This window comes from Pogoniulus pusillus, chromosome 2 (genome assembly GCF_015220805.1).
Source record: "Pogoniulus pusillus isolate bPogPus1 chromosome 2, bPogPus1.pri, whole genome shotgun sequence".
NCBI classification, from domain to species: domain Eukaryota; kingdom Metazoa; phylum Chordata; class Aves; order Piciformes; family Lybiidae; genus Pogoniulus; species Pogoniulus pusillus.
This window is the reverse complement of record NC_087265.1, coordinates 9013601-9040235: the sequence shown is the minus strand read 5'-3', so window position 1 is coordinate 9040235 and position 26635 is coordinate 9013601. Positions and strand designations below refer to the sequence as shown.

The 26635-nt window shown below is 39.5% G+C and overlaps 1 protein-coding gene across 9 annotated transcripts in view; it reads left to right on the top strand.

The window, feature by feature from the left end:
* The window catches only part of R3HDM1 (R3H domain containing 1), a 54514-nt gene extending 32018 nt beyond the window's left edge, over positions 1-22496 (top strand). For 5 of the 9 annotated variants that reach the window (XM_064155816.1, XM_064155799.1, XM_064155789.1 and 2 more), the window contains 13 exons: positions 178-332; positions 1730-1831; positions 4748-5008; positions 5929-6049; positions 10678-10832; positions 11439-11587; positions 13635-13738; positions 14311-14478; positions 17391-17560; positions 17751-17901; positions 19195-19277; positions 19794-19878; positions 20881-22496. In XM_064155816.1, the coding sequence (XP_064011886.1) occupies positions 178-332; positions 1730-1831; positions 4748-5008; positions 5929-6049; positions 10678-10832; positions 11439-11587; positions 13635-13738; positions 14311-14478; positions 17391-17560; positions 17751-17901; positions 19195-19277; positions 19794-19878; positions 20881-21248 (2072 nt within the window). In that variant the 3' untranslated portion in view covers positions 21249-22496. The remainder of the gene's footprint in view (positions 1-177; positions 333-1729; positions 1832-4747; positions 5009-5928; positions 6050-10677; positions 10833-11438; positions 11588-13634; positions 13739-14310; positions 14479-17390; positions 17561-17750; positions 17902-19194; positions 19278-19793; positions 19879-20880) is intronic. The other 4 variants (XM_064155852.1, XM_064155807.1, XM_064155825.1 and 1 more) reach the window with 3 other exon arrangements.
* Positions 22497-26635: the final 4139 nt, after the last annotated feature.

Below are 26635 nucleotides of genomic sequence, written 5' to 3'. Positions count from 1 at the left end.
ATTGCTCTTGTAAGTACAGCTGTGGGGGTTGGCTTAAGTCTGTCATACAAAACAGCCTGACTTCTTTTCAAAATCTATCAGTTTTGTCTAGAGTAAATGTATTAGTCTTTATATTCTCCAAACTTAGATGATGAGGCTGCCTGTCATTGGTTTTTCTGTTCTCTTCCAACTTCCCAGGTCAACCATTCCTTAATCCGGATGGGACTCCAGTTGTGTACAATCCTCCCATGCCTCAGCCGCCTGTTAGGACCCAAGTGCCTGGACCTCCGCAACAGCCACCTCTTCCCGCAGCTCCTCAGCAGCAGCCAGCAGCAAACCACGTCCTCTCACAGGTGCACATGTCAAATACATGGTGCTTGTAGTGATGAGATGCTGTCATATTGCTGTCTGGTAGCAAGGGACCAGCAGGCATGTTCTGCTGGAAGCACAAGTTAAGAAGTAATAGCTGTGCAGGTGTGGGTAACTGGAACTGTTCTGTCAGAGTCCTCAGAGTGGTTCTGCTACTAACTGAGTGTGGTAGGCAGCTTTTCATTAACAACTTGAGACATTACTATATGACAATGCTCTGGTATCAAGAACTACCCTAGGTTGCTCTGGAAAAGAGGCTCTGCCTTTTTCCTTAGCCACACTGTGTAATTACCCCCGGCATTAACAAAAATATAGGCAGCAATATGAGGAGAGAGTTAATCCAACTAGAATCTTTGTCTCCCTGTCTTAAGGTTATTTTTTAGCTGGCTGAACTCTTGAGATGCACTCACAACACAAAAGAAGTAGCTTAGGGCTGGTAGAGTATGAGCCCCTTCTTAGTGGCACTTTGACTTACTCTGTTCAGAGAACTGCATGCTGAAATGCCAGATATTTTATCCTCCTCTTGTACAAGAGAAATTCAGCAAAATAGGCCAGATTAAAGGTGACCTCAGCCCTTGAATAAGAAGAAAAAAAAGCAAAGGGTGCATGTGGGCGGAAGAGAGAGTTCTGTCTCTCTTCCCTGGCACCTATTTCAGGCACGAAGTTACTGGGTCTCAGCTCCTGTGGTACTTTCAAATTGCTCTCAAGTTTTATCAGAAGTTATTTATAGAACTTCATCTAAACCTTTCTTTGTTCTTTCCCCCATTCAAATCTTCTGTTCAGGATACTTGTGCTGTGCCACAGCAGAGCAAAAGGCTCACTTGTACTCTTCCTCGCTGTTTTTAAGGGAAGTGTGTATGTGGTATTTGCAGTTCTCCTCACAAATCCTTCAGTGTTTATATGATCAACTTCTCAATGGGCACTTGAAGTTCAACCTGTCCAAACTATGATTAGCAATGACACATATCTGATGTTCAGATAACCACAGCTCAGAAAAAATCTTACAGTTTTGTGGAGTAGGTGAAAGTAGTGTTTTGATTTGTAAATTCATTCTGTCTTCAGATGCTTTGGAACAACTCATATTTAGAATGCATGTGCTGGTTTTATTTTATAATTAAAAAAAATTATTTCAGAGAGAAACAGTAAATACAAAATAGAAAGGATGTGTTGAAATACAGATAATAGGCTGTGTTTCTGCTGAAAGATTGACATATTGAAAGTTACTTCTGTTTTAATTTGATGCAGTCCTGAGCTTAAGAAGTGTCCATTTCCTTTCCGGTAATGGAGCATAGTTGCTTTTTCTGTTACAAATGATTTAGACTTGTTTTCAGTTCTCTTACTCCTGATGTTAACCATGTTTATAAACCTATTATTTCTTCAGCCTATGCGGCCTCTGCAGCCTTCTTCCCAGCCTGTTCCGTACTCTGCAGTCTCTTATCCGCCCCCGCTCCTGCCAGTCTCCTCTACACAGCAATATTCTGTGGTATTACATCTTCTCTTCATCTTCTCTCTGCATGAGTTAATCTTTAGTGGTTGCTGAGCTTTGCTTGGTTGCTTGTAAGTGATGTGTGATAGCAGTGCAATGACCGGCGAGCTTCTCAATCACATTAAAACATTACCTAAGTGGGGGACAGTGGTTCCTGAGACTTTAATGCTCTGTATATATATTCCTATGTGAAGGAACAGCTTTTCAGTGCTATTGCTAGCAAGTGAGTACTTCGGCTCTGGATTAACCCCTTTTCACCCTGTCTTGTTGTTTGTTTGTTTGCTTTTACTCCCCCTGAACTCTTAATTCATTCTGAGGGGTCAGCTGTTCTGATTTTCTGAAGTTTCCTTTTTATAACCTTTTTGCTGGAACTCTTAACACTACTACTTCACTAGCATCCCTTGTTTAGTAAATAGAAGCTGGAAGCCAAGTCTTTTGTGTTTAAAAACCAAAATGTATAAACAAAATGTCCCACAAAAATGGGAACTGAAACCCAGAGTTGTCCAAAGCAGAATCTGTATTAGAGCCCAGGTCAAAAGGAAGGCTTCTGAGTTCACCAAGCTGCTGTGATACTTCAAAGGACACTTGTTTATGTTGGGTTGATGTGACAAGGTTTGGTAGCAGGCAAAGTGAAGGGCTGGCTTCTGTGGGAAGGGACTGGAAGCTGCCCCATGTCAGACAGCCCTAATTGCAGGGAGCTCTGATAGCTCACCCTGCACTACCTAAAGCCAAGTCAATCACTGGTGATGTCTCTGTGATAATGCATTTGAGAAATGGGAAAAAAATGCTATGCAGCAGTTGTTGGGGAGAAGAGTGAGAAAATCCTCTGCAGACACCAAGGGCAGAAGGACGAAAGGCTGCTGGAGCAGAGATTCTCTTCCAGCCTGTGGAGAAGACCATTCTGAAACATATTGTCTCCCTGCAATTTGTGGAGTACCATGGGTACCATGGATAGAGCAGTTACCCATCTAGTGGTTGCGTAGGATCCCACACCAGAGCTGGCAGAGATGCCTTGAAGGAAGCTGCAGCCTATAGAGGGCAGGAGCAGGGTCCTGGGTAGGAGCTGTGGCCCGTGAAGAGGAGGAGCTTATGCAGGAGCCAATTTTGTGGCAGGTCTAATGACCTTGTGGGAGACCCATACAGGAGCAGTCTTCCTGGAGGACTGGAAGCCTTGGAAAGGACCCACAGTGAAGCAGTACCTGAATAACTGTAGACTGTGAGAAGGACCCATAGTGAAGAGGTTCATAAAGGACTACATCCCATGAGTGGGACCCTATGTAGGATCAGAAGAAGACTGAGAGGAGCAAGGAGCAACAGACTAAGTGTTATGAACCCCCATTCCCCATTACTCTGGCACCTTGGGAAGATGGAAGACTCAGGAGTGAAGCTGAGCTTGGGCAGAAGCAGGGCATTTGGGGGAAACTGGTTTTAGTTCTGCTTTTATTTCTCACTTTCCTGCACTGCTATTAATTAAATTTATTGCCAATTAGTCTTTCCAAGACAGGTCTGTTTTTGTTGGGCATATGGGTGTTAAAGCAAAGAATGAAACTCCTTCCAGATTCATAGTGATTCCAGAGAATTTCATGTTCAGGAAATGGATTCAAATGTGAAGGTTGCTGCTAGTTCCAGAAATGAATTCCTGCTGATGGTAGTAGCATAGTGAAAAGGATTAATGGTCCTGGTTGGTAATCTAAATGAAACACATTTGTAGTTGTTACCAGGAAAATTTGCTTTATCCCTTTATTGGCAATACCATGTTTAGTGGTTAATCATGCTTGAACTGAACATCTCACTACAGAACGAAGTGACCAGATCAGAATATATTCTTACTGGTAGTGTAACAGAAATAAATGTCTATGGCTTGATTTTATCATTTGGACGTTTTTTTGAGGTAATAGTAACTTAGTATCCATATCTCCTTTCTAAAGTAGGCATTATGAAAATCAAAACATAAAATGCAATGTAGAAAAACAATATAATTGTGTTAATAGGCTTCATTAAGGAATGAAATGCCAAAGACAATGTTAGATTATTGATCTAATGAAAATAAGGCTTTTTAAGATGTAAAGGTATTCTAAATAAAATTTTAGGTGCAAATCTGCATTTTCAGTACTAATTAAGCCTATATTTAGCTTAGGAACTATAAAATTTTATCATAAAATGTGAACATAGCTAATCAGTAAAAGACAGAGCTTGCACTTACTCTTTTTGTTAAATCCTGTCTTCCTCAGGATGATGCAAGAGACAATCAAATAGTCTTAAAATATTTTTAATGTTCCTCCATGTTTGCAGACTCCACTTTTGAGGAACAAACCAAATCTTCCTGTTTAGCAAACAATATTAGCAATTGCTTCTAATGTCCAGGATGTTGATTATTTGATGCTGAATTGCTTGTAGAGAAAAGGAGCTTGGGATTACAGTGACAGAAGCTTCAAATTTCACAGGACTCCTGCAGTGCTTGGTGCAATCACTATCGTAGTTTCAGATGTTAATAAAACACAGTTAGTGGGTAATTGCTGGAACAGATTTCTTGCAGTCATTACTTGATTCCAGGAAAAAAAAATCTTTGCATGTACTGTAATACCAGGTCAGAGGAGTGCAATCAGAAAATGATGACACAAATTCTGTATTTGACAGATGAATTCTTATAATAGAGGCAGATGTAATGCAAAAGTGAAGTACTTTGCAGTGAAATGAGTAAAGCCTTAGAACATGGATGTTCTCTTCTGCTGTTAACCACGAAGATAATTTACTAGTGTTCTCTGTCTTGTTCTTCCCTTTTGTTCTTTGGCTGATGTTGCTAATGCCCTGTAATTTGAGACTTGCATACCTGAAACTTGCTGAGGTATTTGGCTGATTTAGTCCATTTTTGTGCATTTATGGACGTGATTTTTCCTTTTTTAACTATTACAGCAAGACAACCTAGGATCACAGTTCAGCCATATGAGTCTTGCCCGCCAGCCACCTGCTGATCCAGCTGAACCTCATACTGCTATGTTCCAGTCCACTGTTGTTCTCCAGCCTCCACAGCAGTCTGGTTATATCATTGCAGCTGCTCCACCTCCACCACCCTCTGGCCAACCGGTTTCTGCTCCAGGCTATTCAACATCTAGCCACCCTGTCAACCAGCAAGTCCTCCAGCAGCAGGGATACATGCAGCAACCTGTGCCACAGGTACAGTGGATCTTTTTCTATTCTGTCACAAGCTGCATGTAAGCATTGATAGTGCTGGTCTGTAATGAGTAGGCTCCTCCTTCACTTGCAGCTGTGCCACTTATTCTGGGCTTGGGGTGGGTTTCTGGCTTGTGTGCTTTGAAATGAATGACTTCAATTTACTTGAGCAATAATCACCTAGGTGATTATTTTTCTGCAGCTGATAAAACTCATGCTCGCTGTAGTTTCCTTGTGGTTCAGCTTCGGCTAAAATCTGGTTAAGCAGGCTGCCTAGAGAAGTGATGGATGTCATGGAATGTGTAGATGAAACACTTCAAGACATGTTTTAGTGGTGGACTTGGCAGTGTTAGGTTCTCAGGATCACAGGATGTTAGGGGTTGGAAGGGATCTCTGGAGATCATTCAGTCCAACCCCTCTGCCAGAGCAGGACCATATAATTTAGTGCAGGTTGCACAGGGACACATGCAGATGGGTCTTGAAAGTCTCCAGAGAAGGAGACTCCACAGTGTTTCTGGGTAGCCTGTTCCAGTGCTCTGTGACCCTTACAGCAAAGAAGTTCTTCCTCATGAGGAGGTGGAACTTCTGTGCTGTGGTTTACATCCATTGCCCCTTGTCCTATCATAGAGCACAAGCAAGAAGGGATTAATGCTTGGACTTGATCTTGGACATCTTTTCCAACTTGTATGATGCAGTGTCTTTGTAGAAATTGGGAGTTAGCACTTCTGCAGTGAAAGCAGAAGTTGGCCCTTAACAGGCACTCTATGTAGTGTATGTATTTTTTAGTTCTTAAACTATTTAACATTTGTCGCACCTTCTGCTAAGTTTTACATCTTTCTTTGACCAGGTGATTATTTTTGCATTTAAATGTCTGTCTTCTATAGATGTGCAGGGAGTAAGTCTCTTTAATTGTTGGTTTTCAGATGCCAGCTTGTTACTGTACCCCCAGTCAGTACCCACACTCCAGTCCGCAGTACCGACCCGTGTCTGTCCACTACAACACGCAGCAAAACCAAGCATTGGCACAGCCTGGACAGCAGACAGGTTTGTTGGACTCCTTTATCATTCTTTTGGAGTACTTTGGCTGTGTTTTCTTCCAGTTTTGCTTTTTAAACTTATTTGTTGTGAAGTTTCAAAGAAAATAGGAGTTCAGAGTATATGATACAGAGCATAACTAACCTAAGGTGGAAAAATTGAGTCAGTTGTTCATGGAATTTTTTACTTGAGCCATCACTGTGAGTGCCTTGTGCCATAATTTCCATTACAGGATAATAATTTATTCTTTTTTCTCTTTCAAAATTCAGAACTGAATAATTTTTAAAACTTACTAACTCAGTTACTAATTTTTTTAGTAACTTGCAAAGTAAAATTAATTAGTACCTTTAAATGATGTCACAATGCAGAGATGTACCTTAGCTGAAAGTTCTAAACCATGCTGTGGCATGAAAAGAGTCCTGTGTGGAAGATTCTGTTTTAATTTGTCTTTCTGTCCTATGATTAAAGGCATCTGGGTATTGAACAGAATATTTAATGATCTTAAGTGGTTAGAATTAATTCTCTGCTCCTCCTGTTTTCAGTAAAGACCTTTCAGTTGTTCCCGAGTTACTGTTCTGTGAGCATTACCAAGCTGTATTTCTCTCTTGTTTCCAACTGTCTTTTCTCCTTAAAAATGTTAACTATAGCTTCTATTATTCTAATAATCTGTACTTTAAAATATTGCTATGACTTATTCAGTAAGATTTGGATTCCTGAAACAAATTTACTTCTGAGTAATATCTTAACTCACAGTCTCACTTTTCAGAAGTATCTCATGATATTTGGAGGGAGAAGTCCCTAAATCAGGCTTTTATACCATGTCTTAATTGATTACATTAGATATTATTTTTCCTTTCTACTTCCTTCAGGAAGAAAAATTTTTTTTTCATTCTTCTCTCCACTCCCAGCTATGTGGTGCTGTATGTTAGTAGGATGAAAAATCAGTTAATATTTGTAAAAGTTGGATCTACTTACAGCTGTTCTATGAAGTAGACTGCAAGAGGCATGTTCCCCTCTTCTGCAGTTCTTCTAGGAAGTGCTCCAATAGCAGCATTTGACATAGTAGTTTGAGGTTCAGTTCACAAACTAACACAGATACCACTTTTCACTCCTCACTGTATATTGACATTTTTTTAAAAGAAAACAAATAGTTGTTTTTACAACTCCTTTCATCTGCTGCTGTTTAAAGATTATCCAACTGTATTACACAACCTGCTTTCCTTCCTCAGAATTTTTAATACATAGGCTATTCAATTGCACAAAACCTGGGGCTCCGCTGGGGTGACTTCCCTGTTTGTGGGGCCAGCACATTTGAGTAGCACAGATACTTTAAATTGGAGAGCCCAATGTACACATGTAGCAAACAAAACAATCTGGGCTTGAAAGCATGGGGTGAGGGTGCATCAGTACCAAGATGCAAAGGGAGGAATCGGGTGCTACAGGGTAAGTAAGTTTCTTTCTTGTATGTTTTCAGCTCTTTACCTTTTGATTCAATTTCACTGCCTGTGATGTGGATAGGGTGAAAAGCATCAGCAGCTAAAATCTCCCTCTGTGTCCCTAGAAAAATGAAGTAAGGAAGCCATACAGGTCGTTACTTTACTGTACCTTGTACTCTGACATTTAGGGATGATGTTTAAGTAGTGAAGGGGTGCTTCAGCCAGTAACTCCAGTCAATCCCATTTGGTTACTTGGTGTTGACTAATGGTAGCAGTATTTTACTACCATCTGCATAATTAGCCTGTAACTCAAAATCTCTGAACTGCTGCCTAGCCATTGCTGGCTCTCATTTACTGCTTTAGAGACACATTTGAGTGAGCATTCTAGAGATGAAAGGTTCCTCATCATGTTTTCTGCTCTGTAAACTGCTCACGAGGTGGTCTGCTTTGAAATTACATCTCCAAAGATTTATTTTAAACCATAAATCTTTGTATCAAGTTGCCACACAGCTACATCTGAAGTGGTTGATGGTTATTAGGTATGGCTGGTTTTGAGGCCAGAGGCAGCATGATACTTGGCTAATACAGCAACATGCCTGGGAAAAAATGAAAATTAACACATTGTGTATTACAGAAAAGCCATGGATTTTATTAATTTTAGAAAGTGGTTACTAACTATGAAATAACTATCCAAACACAACCTTAGATAACAGATGACAGCTGCTGAGAGCATGGCAACTGAAGCCACTTTGGGCTTAATAATGCAGAAGTGGCCTGACTTTATTTATGAGCTGTTGGATTCGGGGCCGTAACACTGTCTGAGAGGTTTACATTTCTCACAGTGAACCGGTCTCTTTTTCAGCTGCTTCCTGGCTTCCTTCTTAAAGGGGTTTCAGGTGACATTTTTGGGGAGTTCACTTTCAAAAAAAATGCTTCAGTTGCCCAAAAGATACTGTGAGAAAACTCTCTTTAAGAAAAGGTGTTTCCAGCTGCCATGATGAGGACCCAGAGACCATGAGACCCACAGGTTGATTACAAGTCTTGTCTGAACTACAATTGCTGAAGGAACATCAGCTGAAGTTCAGCTAGCTTCTGCCTCGCATTGGCCAGGGTTCATAGCTATAGCTGTAATCAAGCTGTACCCATAGCTCGTTAACTGAGTGACTGTACTTGCTTTTCCATTCTTATACAAAGGCTGTTTCTCGTTTGCAATATGCTGTTTGTGAAATGTACTTCCAAGTTAACTTATATTAACAGTGATTTCTTTTTAATTGTGTAAATATTAAGAAGTGTGCTTATTTTTTTTATTCAGTGTTTCAGAATGTTTCTGTATAGTGAGACAATCTGCTGTGGCAGGTGTGGGTTTTCTGCTGAGTGCTGCATTTCTGTCAGACCACTCTCTATGCAGAGGTGAAACTGTGAAGCTAAAAATAGAGCATTCTTTGGAACACTGTGGGGAACCTTCTTGGCAGTCAATTTGTATTGTTCCAGCTCTCTCTGCTAGCAAAATTGATCATGTCTGTCTCTGGAAGTGCCAGAAAAAGCTGAGAATTATTCACAGCTACATTGCAGTTTCTGGGAAATGAGGAGTTTAGATGGCAGCTGTATGGATCTGTGCTACACTAAAGCCCCACATTCTGCTGCCTTTTAGGTGCCATAGGTCATTTTGTATCAACATACAGTTAAGCATTTTGCTCATTAAGGGTATGAGATGGATTTCTATGGACACTTCAAGCTTAAGAGTTATTTTTAAATCTAACTACTAATTGCAATTTAAGCATGTCTCGTTCTGAAGTTTTGTATGGTTCTCTGAAAACATTTACAGTGTTGTGTGTTTCTGATTAATAGCTCTCTTGGATTTAACAAACTAAACCTTCTCCCTGTAATTTTCTGAAGCAGTATTTTGTTATGTTCAAAGTCTTTTTTAGCCTTCATTGTCACAATTGCTGTAGAGATAGCCTGCTGAGACTGCAGTAATGTTCATTCTACCATGTATGTGTATGATCAATGAAGGCTGGTGGGGTTTGCTTATCAGAAGTGGTTTGTGTTAACTGGGTGATTTCAGAATAGACCATGCAATATTTTAAACAACAATTCCAAGTGAGTTTTTGCAGCTGTATCTGCTTTATTATAGTTCCGTACCAAGGTAGGGAGCATGGGGAATGCCAAGGTCAGTAGAATGTGAATGCACACACTTTCTTGCTGTCAGTGCATCTTGACAAGCCCAGGTTTGTTATTCTGGAGCAGTAAGTGGCTTGTCTCAGACACACTGAGAGTTACGGGGTTTTGCCGCTGTGGTAAGTAGCTTGTACCTGTACAACAGAGTATGACAAAGAACTGCATTTGTGTTCTGCATGTGTTTTGGTTGTGGTAGCAGTTACCTATTCTGAAAAAAAAAATGAAGTGGGAATTAAAGTTGGACCTAATAACTGCACAGATTTCCTGTTTGGCATTCACACTTGATGTGGGATTTGGAGGTTTTTTGGCCATTTTTGAAAGACAATAGTTTAAGCAATAATAATTTGTTGTAGAGACACTACAGAGTGGTTAATGTGAAATTCCAAGACAACTTTGAATATAGAATGTCTTCCACTGCATCTAACCATAGCTTTTACCTGGAAGATTGTTTGCAGTTCCCAGCTGTTTTTAGCATTACAAATTTCTACGGAAATTGCCCTTCTTAAAATGATTTGCAGACATGCATTACACAAATTGTCTTGAAGTGTGATTCGGGTTTGAATTGTAGCCAAGATGCTCTCAGCCCTAGGGCACCTGAGGTATTAGCAGAGCTTACCATAACTAGAATTTCAAAATAAAGTACCTAGTTCATAATAATGGCCTTGTTCATAATAATGGACAGTTGACTAGTTCTGATATTTATCTGGCATGCTTCCTTCTAGTGCTTTTAGCTTTCACCTACCCAATCAAGGTGTTAATGCATGTAACCCACTTAGAGTGTCAATAAATATGGCAAGCATGCAACGGCAGCATTGCAAACAGTATGTAAAGAATCTCATGCTGTATCCAAGTGAATAGATCTGCTGATTTTGATGTTGGCTTCTTATATGCATGATACATTCAACTCTGAAGTGGCCAGATTTAGAGAGCCATTGGAAAATGCTACACATACATTTTCACATAAGCAACTGTGTATAAAACATGTTCATTATTTCAAAGTAAGAGTTAAATGTATAATTTCAGGTTACCAGGTTTTGCCCAACCAGCAGCAAAACTACCAGGGTTTAGTCGGAGTTCAGCAGCCTCAGAGTCAAAATCTAGTCAGTGGCCAACACAACAACGTTGGGAATCAAATTCAAGGTGTGATTGTTCCATATCCTTCAGTGCCATCATATCAGGTGGGTAGTGCATTTCTAACTTTCCAATAACTCTTGTGCATGATTTTGATTTTAATTTTTTCTTGAAGTTTTATTTTTAAATGCATTACTTTGTAAATGGCAAAAAGCTGCACACAGTTGTAAGAGGTGAGCTAGGAGACAGAAACTGTAAAAATAAAACACAAAGAAACCCAAATAATCAAACAGAAAAACAACCAACCAAAGAAAAGAGAAAGAAAATCTTTCTCAGGTGTACAAGTTCTAGTCCTGTTGAAAGCCAAGTGCTGTGTTAATTGTGATTCAGAGAGTGAGAGAGGGGAAGTTCCAAGATTTCCCATCCTACCACCTTCCTTCCTATTGTAGAGGAAAAAATCTTTTGTCAACTGATGGAGTCCCTCAGAACCAACATTTCCAGTTCAGGGGAGGATAAAAAGTGTTTGTTTTTTTTAAATAAAGCACTCTTCTTTCATCATCTATTATCACAGGTCTTCAGGAGTTAGAGAACTCCAGAAGATCTTTCAGCTTCTAGGGTTTTTTTTTAAGTTGTTATAACAACATAGGTGATGGTCAAGAGGCAGAAGGAAACATTGTCCACTGATGTAAATCTTAATGTGCTCTCCATTTTAGGTTTCGGTGCCTCAAGGTTCCCAAGCAGTGCCCCAGCAGACATATCAACAGCCTGTTATTATTCCCAGCCAGTCAAATCAAGGGTTGCCCACCACAGGAATGCCAGTTTACTACAGTGTCATTCCATCAGGCCAACAGAATAATTTAAGGTGAGTTTAACAGAGTTATTTGATTTCTCAGCAGCCAGGCTTAGTTTTCTTGTAATAACTACCAGAATCTGCTACATAATATATTTTAAAGGCAGGTTTATAGACAACTTAGTATCTGCTTTTGCTCTTAAGCAACTAACTAAAACAACCAGTACTGCTTTAACTGGGACATACTTGCTAGACTGGAAAACATTGTTTCCATATCACTCTCTGCAATACTTTTATTACATTTCCAAATCTTAACTCTCCTGCATTCCTTTTCTTGCCCATTGTTTTCAGTCGCAATGCCTTTTTGCAGTGACATTTAAGATGACTATCCACATCCACTGGTTTTCTCAAAGGTACTACTTTAACTGTAGAGAATAGTGCTTGAATCCCACAAAAAGGCAAGCTTCCTTCTGTTTTTGGAGCTTTCTCTGGAAGGAGCTTAGCTTAGCGAGCTTGCGTGGCTAACAAGGCCTGCTGGCACAAATCTGGCTATGAAACAAGTGTAGGAACTTTTTCCTACTTGCATTTGATTAAATAATGTTTTGTGAACCTACCTTGGCAACTGCAAATTTGCCTATGTTTGCTGACCTCCCAGTGTATGCAGCTGTGTCCCCAGTGCAGTTTGAGGGTTGGTGACAGAACAGATAGGCAGATACCTAAAAGAATTCATTAGGATTAATGCTTGTTACAAGTTTTTTTCTGTTTAAAGTTACAAATGTGCATTATTTCTAAATACCTTGGTTGCAGCTTTCAAACAAGCAGCAATGTGAGTGCAGAGGCTTAAAGAGCATTTGTGTCATTGCTGCGTAGCATCTGCTAGAATACAAATTCCTCTTCTTTGTGTCTGAAGGTTCTTTTTATCCTTTTCATCTGTAGTTATATTTGAGGTTCAGTGAAGTCATAGGTAGATGTAATCCAAGACATTTTTAAAGTAAGTTTTTTGTTGCTTGATCTTTTGCATCATTTAGAATGCATCTCTCTTTTGAACAGGGAAACATTTGTCAGGAATTCAGGGCAGACTAGCAACTAATGACAGCATCTTGCTTTTATCAAAACAGTTCTATTGCAGCACTTCGACAAGGCCAGCAGAAAACTGTTCTGCAGGAACTGAATAGCTTCATACCTGCAGGTTCCTGCTGAAAACTATAATCACTAGACAGATGAGAAGCTGTGTCAGAGCACACATCCCATGCAGATAGAAACCCATCTGGTTTAGTTCTCACTGAGGTTTGTCTGCTTTAATGGAAGGGAATCTTTACATTAAAACTATATAGCTGAACTATTGGACAAAGGATGGAGAGATGAAGGACAGGATTCTATAAGCACCATTCTGATTATGGTCCACCAACCTGATGTTCAACCTCTGGCAGTATGAAGTTAGTGGTTTGACTTGCCTGTGTCTGTTACTCATATGTTTAGGGTTTTTTTTCCTCTGAATGCCTTGAAAAATACCTGGCATAAATAAACGTATCCTTTTCCTACACATTCCAAACAGAGAAAAGGTGGTTTATCTCCTTATCATCTTTTTCCCACACCCTGTTTGTAAAGCCATGGAAAGACACTCACCTCTTGAAGCTGTGTTACTGCACACTGAATCAGAGGTGTGCTGCTTGTGCTGAATGAGCTGGCTTGGCTGCATGGGGCCAGCCTCCAGCTGAGGGACTGAATGTGAAAGTCTCATGGCAGGTTCTGTGGTGATAGTTAAACTCAGACCTAATTCAGGTTAACTGGGAAAGACAGCAAATGTGGGGTATTTTATTATTCTACATGCCTTTATGCCTACACAGCACTATGGATGCAAAAATAGCTTATCAAAATAGGTCAATGAGTACAGCTTCTTAATGTATGCAGGGCATGGTTTTTGTCTAGAAGAGATGTGAAACATCAGTCTCCTGAAGAGTGAGTAGATTCGGGGGCAGGTCAGAATATTATTGACCTTTAATATAACAAAGGATCGGTGACTTGCAGGATGTGTAGACAGCAAGTGCGTGACTGTAGTGAAAGAAGCATAGCATAAGGGCCTGTTAGTCATGTTCTTTTTTTATTATTGTTTTTACAGTTCATCAGTAGGATATTTGCAGCCTCCTGGATCAGAGCAGATACAGTTTCCTAGAACATCATCACCATGCAACTCACAGCAGCTTCAAGGACAGCAGTGTGCAGGTTGGGGGCATGACATTTTGTCTTCAAAAACACCTAGCTGTTACTCTGCTGGCTAAATGCATGTTTGCTGTTAAGGGTTTGATTTACAGTTTGCAGATGTCCTTCTGTGTTCCACTTTTGAAGTTGTGTTGAGGCAGGTTAACTTGACATCTCTATTTGTTTATCATTGAAAGATCTAAAGTTACTTTCTTAGAATTTAGTAATGGGCATTGTAACACCTTGCACACCTGCTTGTGAGTGGGGACAGACACGAGAACTATGTCAGCAGTGACTTTCATCTGTTCCTGAATAGCTACATGGGAGTGGAAATGTTAAGATTTGGTATACATTTGATAGAACCATCAAGGTAGGTTCTGGAAGCAGTCTCTTCTACTCAAGAAGATTTCACTTAATGCAGTAAGAGTAGCACTTGGAAGCTCCTGAGAAGAGGGTGAAAACTGTAAGACTTCTGGTTAGAGAGAAGAGGTAGCTTTTTTGACCTACTGAAAAACCTAATTGAAGTGCTCTGAAGCTGCATGTGGTGTTTTGGTTTTGTTTTTACAGCAGCCTTATTTACTGCTTTTTTTTAATAGTTTATAGCAACCATTCAAGTCAGAAGCCATCACCTTCTACATTATTGCCACCTTCATCAAAGTCAAAGCCACAGCAGGCTGCTTCCATTGTGCACTACAGCATAGTGTCTCCACCCTCATCATGTAAAAGTTCACCCACTGCTCTTTCCATCATGCAGCCAATAAAAGGTACATTTTTCATCTAAGCCGTTCTGTCTAGAAATGTGTCATAAATTTGTCACCTTGGTTTTGTGGCTTACTGCTACTTGAGTGCCATCTCAAAATGCTTTTTTCATGATTCTTCATTTGAATTGCTATAACTTATTTTAATGATAACTTTGAACTTAATTGAAACAATAGAAAACTTCTTGGGGCAGCCTGGAGGCAGCCTTCAGCAGGTAAGTGTCACTCATCTTCTGCACTTAAGTGCATAAGCACTTAAGGTTTGGAATTGCTTTCATCTACAAAATACTAGGGCACTTTTTAGAAGATGTATAAATGACATGTGAAAAGAGTGGTGACATAGAGCTTGTCCTACCCATGAAATGTTTTTCAGTGTCAATATCCAAACATTTGAACTCTGAATTTGCTACCATAAAATTGATGGACTGGTCCAAAGGGTTCCAGAGCAATCCTGTGATCACAGCAGTGCTGTCTTTATTTTACCAAGAGGGAATTTGATACAGCAGAGGCTTGCTGGCCAAAAAACAGTAATCTCCTGTACTGCTGTGTCAGTATTTTGCATGCAAGCAACAGATTAAACACAACTCCAGGTCAATGACCTAGATTCCACTAGTGCTGAGGTGCTTCATACAAACATTTATATTGTAAGGTATTTTTGGAGCATGTTTATTAGTCAGTAGTTAAGGTGCGGTTATGTGGCGAGATGGCTGGATTAGCTGTAGTTCATGGGCAGGTTTGGCTTTGTTTCCATTTTGCTTTGTGTTTGTTTGACTTTAATTCTGGAAGACTCATTTCAGGATCTCTAAAACTGGGCTCACCTTAGTTATTTGTTCTACCTTCCTTATCTGTCTCGGAAGTGCTAGTTTTATGCCGTTTTGAAGGTCTGGTTCAACCCTCTTAAACTGTAGTTTAAGGAGGCTTGGGGGAGGGGAGTCCTTTTCCATGCAGAGAGAATAACAGATTTAGACTGAATAAAGGCAGGCATATTTTTCACTTAGTGGTACTGAGATGATGCGTCAGGGTTGCTGAGGTAAGGACAATGAGGACAAACACACACAAGTAAGCAGAGTTGCGGTTCTTTTCCTTTGAAGAAGTTAGAGAGGACCAGACTGCGATCTTGGAAAGCCTTTCAAGGATTTTTGACTGGATTTGTCTTCTCATGGGTTTGACTGGTAATAAGGTGTCTACAAGCTAACTACATATTCTGTGATACTTCATTTTGTCAGGGTGCTTGTTTAAGAGAATTCCACTTCGGTACTTTCATTTGTTGAAATGATGTGGAACTAGAAGTGCTGGAAAGAACAAGCTTTTCTGAATGTACAGAAAAAGTTTTTAAATTGCAATTTAATTATTTTTTTCTGATGGTGACACTTTCAGAATGGAGCTGTAGATGTTTTTGAAAGACAAACCTGCTTCTCCTGGGTGTTCAGTTCCATCAGAACAAGCATCAGTCAAAAGAGTGTGCTGATGCTGCATAATAAAATACTATAATGTTATAAAAGAATATGTAAATAAGTGTCATTTATATGCATAAAATATTAAAATGTCACCTTGCATAAAATGTAATGTACATACAGAAGCTTGTCTGGTATATCTGAAATGTGCATATAATAATGTAAGCTTATGGCTTTACCACTTGGAAACTCTTGGGTTATATATTGATCTGCTTGTGTTGTAGATAGCCATAAACAGTTACATTTTATTCTACTGTGCAGTAACATTGAAGTACTCATAGTGTGGCTCTCACAGGGACTGAAATCCATATCCTCTGCTAAACTTGGCCAGATATCTGATGCTTCCATTTTGCAGCATGTGGTTAGAACTTTTTGCCATTAAAGTGTAGATGTGAAAAGGCTGCTGGCATTTCACATGATTTTTATAAATATCAGTGTAGTGAATATGGCAGAATGCTGTTTACAAAGACTAATAGTTTTAGTATTAGGAGTTCATTATCCTCAACTGCCCTATCCAGTCGTTTTGTGGAGCGTGGGGTGTGAAAACAATAGCCCATTTTAAAAGACAGAAAACAAATGCATTTTGTAATCTGTATCTGATGCTGCTAACTGATGCTATGATGTAGGTAGTAAATGAGAAGATTGCAGATTCCTCCTTCAAAGGTGGATGATTAAATTATGTTTAAACTATGTGTTTTGATCCTGGTTTCTGAGAAATGCTGTAAACTGTGGGTAGAGCATGTAAACAGGACGTTGTCTCAATTAGAGCCAGGTTAAAGGGGGAAGACAGCTTCCCTCTAGGGAAGCCTTTTGTTGCAATTCCTTATGCTAGACCCTCACAGAACAGCATTGGCTGTTCAGCTGTTCTCCCTGACTTTGGCTTTTCTATAGCTGGCACAGTAGCCAAATGGTACAGGATGTGGGGGTCAATGCAGTCTCTGCCCAGAAGAACATTGCTATAACTTATAAACAAGGGGTGACTTTGCCTCTGGCTAAAGGTTGATCCCACTCTTTCTGATGTATGCTGTCACCTCAGAAAATCTGTGTTGTTATTGCTGTGCATATTTCTAACTCAGTAACTTCTGTTTTTAAATGAAGCATATTTTTGCTTAATATCACATGTTCTTCTGCACACTGCTCTGGCAGTAACTGCAGTGAATGTTTAATACTTTCAGCTACTCCTACAACAAATGATTTTTTTTCCAAAACACTCTCAAGAATGAACTTCAGTGGTTCTGCAATCTGTAATTCTAGGAAGCTCTGTCCCAGCTAACTATCACAGATTTACCTAATATGGCAAATATGCAGCAGATGCTGCTCTATTTAGTTCTCTGAAATTCAGCAGCTTATTTAGCAAAACATTTATTATTATTCCCCTCTTCTCCCCCCCTGCCCTTTATGTCTGTTGTACTAAAATGACAAATGCATGATGAGCTAACTGCATCCTCTGAACTTGTCTTGTAGCAGTAGCACCACCACCAGGTGGAGGAGTAGTAATGATGCAGCTAAACATACCCAACAGCCCTCAGCCTCGGAACCATTCACCTCCACAGTGGAAACAGAATAAATATTACTGTGATCATCAAAGGGGGCAAAAGTCCACAGAACTTAGCACTTTAGACAGTGCTGCACAGGTATGAAGCTTTTGGCTTGTTCTTCAGGATGACTTAAATTACATCTTTTCATGAAAGACCCTTTTTGGGAAATAAAAATATCTTGTAAATAATACTCAATATAGATATTTTAAGTCTTTGAATGCTATAGCTGTTGTTTAGCTTGTTTAACTAGACTCTTCTTAAATCACTAATTTCTAGTTTATTCCAGTTGCAGCATAGTCCTCAAGTAGGTAGCCCTACCACCTCACCGACCCAGTCACCAGCACCAGCTCAGCTATCAACCATGAAGAACATCCATCCCACATTAACACCTCTTTCTATTGTGTCTCAGTTTTCTAGACCTTTTGTCCCAGGACAAGGTATATTTTTAATTAACTAAAATGTGTGTTATCTTTTCTATTTGAATGTTTTAAAGTACAAGACACATGAGGATTTTTTGACAAGTAGTGGCTCACTTAAGTAGAATGCTATTCAAGCAGGGTCATCAAAGTTACTCAAGCAGCATGTAGAATTTCACTTCATCTCTTGGCAGTGACTCTGCCACCTGTATTCTCAAAAGCTTTTGATCATCTTATTATTGTGAGAGCTTCTGTAACCCACTAGCTTTCTCATGTGTGCAATTCCTTGTTTCTGCATTGAAAATACTAATATTTGACATAGTTAAGCTTCACATTCTAACCATAAATCAAGAACTTGACATGCACTGTCACAAAGGGTATAATTTTAGAGCTACAAAGATAAATGTGTAACTATCTGATCTTGATACATAAGGTTGGCATGTTATCTTTTGGAGGAAAGGGTCTAGAAATGCAGTGTTGAGGTAAATGTTCTGCCAGAATTGCTTATTAGCTGATGCTGTGCTCTGTGCTGAATCAAACCGCTGCCTAAGGGGGATTTCTTCATTCCTTTGTAGAAAAACTGGCAAGATGGGACTAAAGCCTCTAGCCACTACTGTTGCTACTCTAGTTAGTATTTCAGATGGTATCCACTCAGAAAAAAAATCTCTGTAGAAGAATTTCAATCCTCTGCTGCCATGTCAACAGAAAAATAAAAATAGGGATCACTGAGATACCAGTAACATTAAAAATCCACATTTGTCAGTTTGCAGAGTTGTCTGGGCTTAGTTCCTAAAGTCAGAGTTAATAGATCTGCTTTACAGAAAGATTTACACTAAAGAAAAGCTTACAGAAAATTCTGTGTCTTCCTTATTGACAAAGAAACCCTTATTTTTCTGTCTATCTTATCCGCTGCATAGTAGTTCTCATTGCTGTTGTGAAAAATCCAGGTTGCCTGTAGAAAAGTGTATTTCTCATCTTTATTTTTGGCTTCTGTGATTGCTAAAATCTTCTATTCCATTGTTTCTCTGGATCCTTGAAACAAATAGAAATGCAATAATGCATCTGGCTCTAATTAGGGATATAACCATGAAAATTATTTAGTACATTGAGGAGCTGTGGCCATATTAAGATAGTGAAATGAGAGGATTTAGATAAGACTGCAGTAAAGAAAAACTGTGCCAAATCTTGCTTTGTTAGCCTAGCCAAATGCATAGCTATTCTGCCTTCCTTTCTGTGTAAGATATATATCCTAAATGGAACTTGGAGGAACAGTCATATAACAGAAAAACCCTTCTAATTACCTTTCTCTTTAAGGAGATGCCAGATATCCATTGCTTGGCCAACCCCTGCAATACAATCCACCACCTTTATTACGTGGACAAGTAACAAGCCAACAGGTATTAAAGAGAACAATGTCCTGGCAACACTGAAATAAACCAACTCAGGACTATCATTACAACCACCATGAACAGGGGAATATGTTACTGCATTATAAAAGTAGCTGAATGGAAGGTGCTTACTTTCCACTAACAGCTTAATTCTGTATGAATACTTCCCATTGTTCTTTGTTGGGTTTTTTAGGTGGTTCTTGTTAGGTCAGTTCTACCCAAGGTCAGCCAGATGTGACAGATTTGTCTGGGGAAAGTGGTGGGTTTGGGTTGTTTTTTTTCTTCCTTTAATTTTTTTCTTCATCATTTTCTTCCTTTATTCTGAAGCCAAGGATTGAGTCTCCCTGACTAAAAGATTGCTAATTCCAAGACTAAAATGGAACATGACAATCTTTTCTGTATCATGGTAGCTCAGGTTGTTTTCCAGACATTCCTCTTCCCTGTTTTTTCACTGAGCTGACCAAGAAATTTTAAGGTAACTGGTGGATTGTCTTCAAAGTATGTTATTTATGTTCATCTTCCCAGTGTCAGCCTGGAAACAAACATGGAAACAGGGGAAAGAAACCAGCGAAGAAGGCTGCTTCAGCAGATCTTGGTGCAGGAGAACAAGGTAGAGAATTGCTGATAGACACAGTCCACTTGAGAAATGAATTACGGTGATGGGCAGGGAATGTAGTAAGAAAAGCACAAGTGAGCAAAGGGCCAAGAGAGTAATTAGACAGAAGTGGGCATGGCAAACACTGGGAACAGAATGATGGAGAGAAGGGCTTGATCTGAAGAGAGGGGAGGAAGGGGGCTAAAAGAGAGAAGTGTCATTTTAGAGAAGTGTAATTTTGAAGGCTGGAGAAAAGACCAGAGAACATCAGCACTTGAAAAGGAAAAGCAATTTGGTCAGTTTACTGGACGTAAGGCCTATGATACAGTTACACTATATATTGTTATATTAAATATATGTACCCTTTCACTTGCATGAAATGGAGAATCAAATATAAAACATAACCTAGTTTGTGCTTTGTTGGTTAAGTGATTTTTTTTTTTTCCTTCTAATACAAATAAGCACATAATTCTGAGGGACATATTAGGAGATCTACAGATTAGCTCCTTGAAGCTGGTGAAGATGTAATCCAAATAACTCCTGACATCAGCTATCTTCATATCTTTACTGGAAAGAAATATTGTTGCAAGTCTTACCTACTATCAACTCTCTGCAGAGTTACAGATAATCAGCTTTTCTAACAAATTACAGAGTAGAATTATTTGAGCGAAGACAAATTAGCTTTTAGCACAGTGCTGTGTGAGGAGTTAACAGGCAGAGCCAGTGAGGTGATACAATAACTTCTAAAACCTGCTGCAAAATTAGGGGTTATTTTGTTTGAGTTTTTTTCCCTCTCTCTTTTGAGGGCTCTCTTTATATTCTCAGCTTTTATTTGCATGCTTGTAACTAAGCAGTGCTACATGTGAAAGCAAAAGGCTCTCTAGACCACGAAAAATTGAATGCCTGTGTATTTGGTATCAGCCAGCTGGAGACTAGTAAGAAATGACTCATTTTCCATTGTATTTGCTGTATTGTTAAGTGCAATGACCAACTTAGTTTCAATTTTTCTTGTTTCAGTTGTGGGAAAAGTTCTAGAAATTACTGAGCTGCCAGAAGGCATAACTCGTGTGGAAGCAGAAAAACTATTTGGAGAACTTTTAAAAGTTGGTGCCAAGATTCGGTGGCTGAGGGATTCGCAGTGTCTGCAAACGCAGCAGCAGCACCATCGCCGTTACTGTGGCAGTGGGGACAGTAGCGTGAACACTGAGCCATCCAAACCTAGTGACTTGGCTTCCACGTACACGGTTCTAGCTACGTTCCCTACAATGTCAGCCGCTCAGAATGCATTGAAGAAACAAAGCAGTACCTCAGTGAACAAGTTCAGGCTGAGAACAAGCAAGAAGCACTACGACTTTCACGTTCTGGAAAGGGCTAGTTCTCAGTAGCAGTTCCATCAGTGGACACTCAGCCTTTACTACTTCCATGTCGTCCTCTCCTTGATTGGCTTGATGTTATGAGGTTTCTGTTCTCTTCATAGAACCTCCTGGGAATGTTTTGTCATGACATTAGCCATTGAAGAGTAAATAACCCAGTTATCTAGCCAGATGAAGAAAAAAAAATAGAGTTTATCCCAGACAAGAGCAAGGAATCATCTTTGAGACAGGCATCTGTCTACAAGGAATGCTGTTGAAATGCCCCCTACTTTTATAGTAGTTTTGTTTTATATTTTTGAATTCTTGTATCAGATCCAAAGTTCTATTGTACAGCAAACGTTCATAAGAACCATATTCAGATTTGTATTTTATAATCCCTTTTCACAGCCAGCACACAGCTGTCCATTCCAAGGCAGGAACCTGAGGATTGGTGGAGGGGAAAAGAGAACCATTTTCAATTAATTACACTCATTTTCTAGAAAACTACTCCAGATTTTCAAGTTAACCTGTTCTTTGTCCCTTGTTGTTTTGGTTTTTGTTTCGTTTTGTGGATTGTTGATTGGCTTGGGGTTTTTTGGGTGTTTGTTTGTTTGTTCAGGGTTTTTTGTTGGGTTTGTTTTGTTGTTTTTTTAAGAAGGAAAAAAAAAACAGACCATAATTGTAGGAACTAACTCCTTAGATGGTCATTTATTTTTGAGATTCATTCAAGCAATGTGAAAAGGAATTACAAATAGTTTGTACTCTTGAAGGATTTGCTTCTGATCCAGCAAGTTTAATAATTATTTAAAGGGGAATATGAATAGGTTACACTGAATCACATTTTAATATTTCTTTTTAGCAAAAATGTGGAGAAACTGAAGTGTATCTTCACAAGTGACAAAATGTTTGCACTTTAATTGTGTTCCCACCAGTATGGATCTCTTTATTTTCCTTTTCACACTAAGGTAATTGTGTTTGGTAAGTGCTGGAAACCTTTTTAATGGTTTAAGTTTTCATCATTTGCAGATGCTCACTGGACATTAAAGACTTAATGCACATAAATGAAACATTTTTTTCAAGTTGTGTAATTTGCAAGGCTGTACAATGTGTGCTGATGCAAGCCTTTTTCAGTTCAAAAAAAAATAAATGTTTACAAACACAAACTTTCAGTGCACTTGTTTAAACTTCTGAGTTTTCTGAAACCTGGGTGAACAGGTATTAATGGTTTAGAGCCCTTCAAATGTGATAAATAAACTTAATACTAGAACTTCTCAACCACTATTACTCGTCTTGGAGCATTACATTATCCTGCCCTTCATCACTTTAAAATGTTTCCCTACATAAGTAAAAAGAGATAACTGAATCAGACACCCTAAGGGACTGCTCCTTGTTCGTTCTTTTTGGCACAGGCAGAGATTTTGCTGCATGGACTAGCAACTACTGTCACTTTGAAGGATGCATCTGTAACCTCTGCAAGTGTATGCTCCAGGTAAATGTTCAGTTTAATAGCATTTTAGAGAAAAAGTAAAGAATTTAGGTAAGGCAGCATTAATTTACATCTTGTAAACAAAAAAAATCCTGTTCCTGGTTCACCAAACACACACATGAAGTGGTAAGAACAGTCCTGTACATGTTCAGTGCTTCAAACCCTTCATCTGATGAATTAAGACACTTGGAACAAAACTGATCTTTCAGAGAATAATGTAGTCTAATGAATTTGTACATCAGACTTGATTCTGAAAAATGCTTAGCAACAGGTACTTATGTGACTAAAGGCAAACTTAAAACTCGGATGTTCCCCTAAAACAGGGGAAAATGTTAAGATTCAAGCCCTTTGCCAAATGACTCTTAACCCTGTCTGCTTCCCTAAAAGAGTGATGCTTCTTGGTGTTTGCATTGTTGTGCTACTTCGTGACTGAATATCCACCAGGGAGATATATTTTTGATCAGGAATGGATTGCTGTAGCTCACTGCACCCAAACCTGAAGATAGTAAGGATACTATCTTATGCAGGCTACAATACTCCCCTGTAAACAGCATGGAGATAATGTGACTGACATGCAGGTTCTGTCACTGCCTCTTGCTGATTTGCAGTGCTGGTTTAAGTTTATGGGTTTAATCCCATAAGAGTAGTCAGCAGATTAAAGTCTGTAATGACAGCTGTCACAACCCAGAGGGGCAGCTGCCTCCTATGGCCCACACATTCCAGGACAAGATTTTTTTCATTGCTGTAGCCAAGCAGGCAATTGCTGAGAGCTTCTATCTCTTGTGAATGACCTAGAGAACTCAATCTACTATCAAACCGAACCATTTCTAAAGGATACTCTCTGACTTGCTTTGTTTAATAAATTTGCCCCATAATAACCAAAGAGAAGAAAATGTAAGAGTGGTAAATGAAGAACATGAGCAATCCAAACACAAGGATGTCTTAGAACTTTTAATGTGAGGAAAAAGCATCAGAATAACCTGAAAAGTACACAGATCTGGCTCTTACCTACTGCACCAAGAGCTACTTTTTCCTGATTTTAACTGTTAGCACAGTTACATTACCACATAAAATGCATCCCTGTACTGTGAACAGATTCAGTGTTTATGGTGTTACAGTGAAAATGATAATTCAAAATTAAGGAAACAACCTTACTGAGGGAACATTCAAAACAACATAGCCTAGAGGCTGGATTTGGGTGGATCATAACAGCACACTTGAGAATCTACTCTCAGCCTCCCCACAGCTACATAACTACAGCCTCATGGGTTTCAGCGTGACTGCTTTGGTATAAAGTAAAGTGTCCACAATAGGCTTCTTGTATTTTACTTGAGACTCTTCCCTGGGCAAATGTTAACCTATTAGAATTTTAAATCCTTTTCTTTCATGCACATGTGCATGTTCAGGAAATGACCTAAAGTAGCAGAATGCTTACAGAGAAAGACATCTAGCACTCTGGTGTACTGAAGACTGTAGTACTCAAGTGTTTCTACCTGCAACCATCCTTGATCCTGTGGTCTCACCTGCTTTCTGCAGAACACGTTTCAAAATGCAGGTGGACAGCAATACGTTGGTGGGAGTTTAGTTTTGTCAGAGCCCAACAAGAATGCATTGATTCTTGATGAATCAAGATTGTTTTACAGTTAAGACTTGTTTGTTTTGTCCTGCTCTAGTCAAATACACTTCTGTCTAGTAATGCATACTGCTTGTCTCTCAAGGTGGTTATATTCTCATGCTATGACACTCATCTGTGGCTTAAAACTTCATATTTGACATCTGTTTTGAGATTATCTTGTACCAATGTGTTTGGATACCTGACAGAATCAAAATTGCAATTAACTTCCTTTATAAATACCTACTTTAGCTCCATGACATCTTTTTCCATAGAAAAATGGTGTGGGCTGTAATTTCTTATCTCTAGTCCTGAAGCAAAGAATGTTTACATGAAGTTTAGAGAAAATTAATCAAACCACTTACATGCTACACGTCATGAAGAATTATTGTAGCTGGGACTTTTATTTTTTTTCCAGATGAGAAAGGACACATTTCATTCAGCTCAGTCTTGGGAAGGTTGATGTGCTGCCTCTATTCAATATCCTGTTCCTGTTGACATTCAAAGTGGTTTTGGTTTGGGTATTTGGCTACTGATACTGACAAGTGTAAACTTCAGGTGCACAAAGTTAGTGTGGCTACATTTTGGAAGCCGTAGTTCTGTGGTGTAAACCAGAACCCTTAGAAGGGCCTAGTGTCCGAAACATTCTGACAATTAAGTCACTTAAGTTCTCTTGTGGAATCTGAGGTCACAGTCACTATTCACATCTGAAAACTAAAGATGCAGGGTCTGGTGTAAATGAAGTTTCCTCTTGGCTAAAGATAGGTGCAGTTACATTTTTAACACAACCTATATAAGCCTCCTTTTAGTTCACATCTACCTTGTGTGTTTAGCTTTGCAGGGTGGAAGCTCAGACCAGACTGCCTGGCAGCCCCTTATTAGCAAAGTTTCGTTTTGATCCTGCTTATAACTACTTGATGGTTCGTGATGCTTGAAGTTTGTCAAAATTTTGTCAGGTTGAAAAGGAATCTTGCTTAAGAGACAATTAAGCGTAAAAATTTGGTCCAGGGCACGAGCGCTTTGGTGTCTGATGCTGGTTTTGTGTTTTACCAGTGGAAGCATAGAAGCCTAGTTGTTAACCCTAGATACGTGCAACTGCAATGAGCTGTTTCTGCACTCCTGAAGAGAAACCTGAATGTTGGGTAAGAGCAGTGCTGTAAACCAAGGGACATACATAAGTCTGTATGTTGCTGATAGTTGTATGTTTTAAAACTGGTGCAGCTGTGGATAATGCTGAACAGTGACATTTACTCTTAAATATAGCAGCAGAAGCAAGTGCAACAACAACTCTGTGATGCTACACTCACAGAATTATACTTTTCAAAGTTAATTATTTGAGAATGTTAATAATTCCTGATGATGTAAAAGATTGTGCATGCTCACAGAAGTTACCTGTCCAGTGGTTAGCAAGATCATTTCTTGTATTTGAGCAAAATTACCTCCTTGCTTGCAGTGTTGTAGAAATTTTTGAAAATCACATTTGCAAAACAGCTTCCAAAGCATATGGTGTCCCTTACCCTTCTCATGCAGCTTAGCCTCAAACTTAAGTGTTTCAAAGGAGATGCAATAAATGCAAACTACGGCTGCACAAAACCTAGTGCGATGCAATCAAAATTCTTTACAGAGCTTAAGATGCTAACACACATTACAACCTAACCCCCTTTCTCTCTATGTACATCCATAAGAGAGATGCCTTTTTAAATTGCAGTTTAATACCATCCAATCTTTGGTACTGAATTTGTTTTATGCCATGACAATACAAAAAGTACTACAATCTCAGGAACAAAGCCATAGCGTTCTCAGTTACTTCTGGAAGAGACTTGCAAAAGCACACTGCATGCATGCATAGCTTACCTACTGAGCAGTTACTGTGACACACTTCATGTATGCTGCAGCCATAGATAAAGCACTTGTCTGCACGGCTGTTAACACTGATACGCCTCTTCTTGCTACAGCTTTGTAGGTTTTGGGGTTGGTTTTTTTTCAGCTGCCGTTATCCAGTGCCTATAATAATTAAGTTACATCAAGTGCAGCCATGAAAAGTTTCTCAGGCTTAGAGACTGCATAAGGTTTTGGCCTTCAAAGGCTGGACAGTATCTGCCCCCGCAGCAGACGCCCAGGTAGCCACAGTTCTAAGGGTAGTTCAGAAAAGCTTTCACAAGACAAAAACTAACGCTCCCAACAGAGCATTTGAAGGAAATGGTCCTGTTCTCGTTACTGTCCAGCAAACAGCTTGCCTGCCTTCGCTGCCTGCACCTCCACCGAGGTTGTGCCCTGCCCTCCCAGCCGGGCTCAGCAGGGAGCACGGAACGTGCCCTGGCC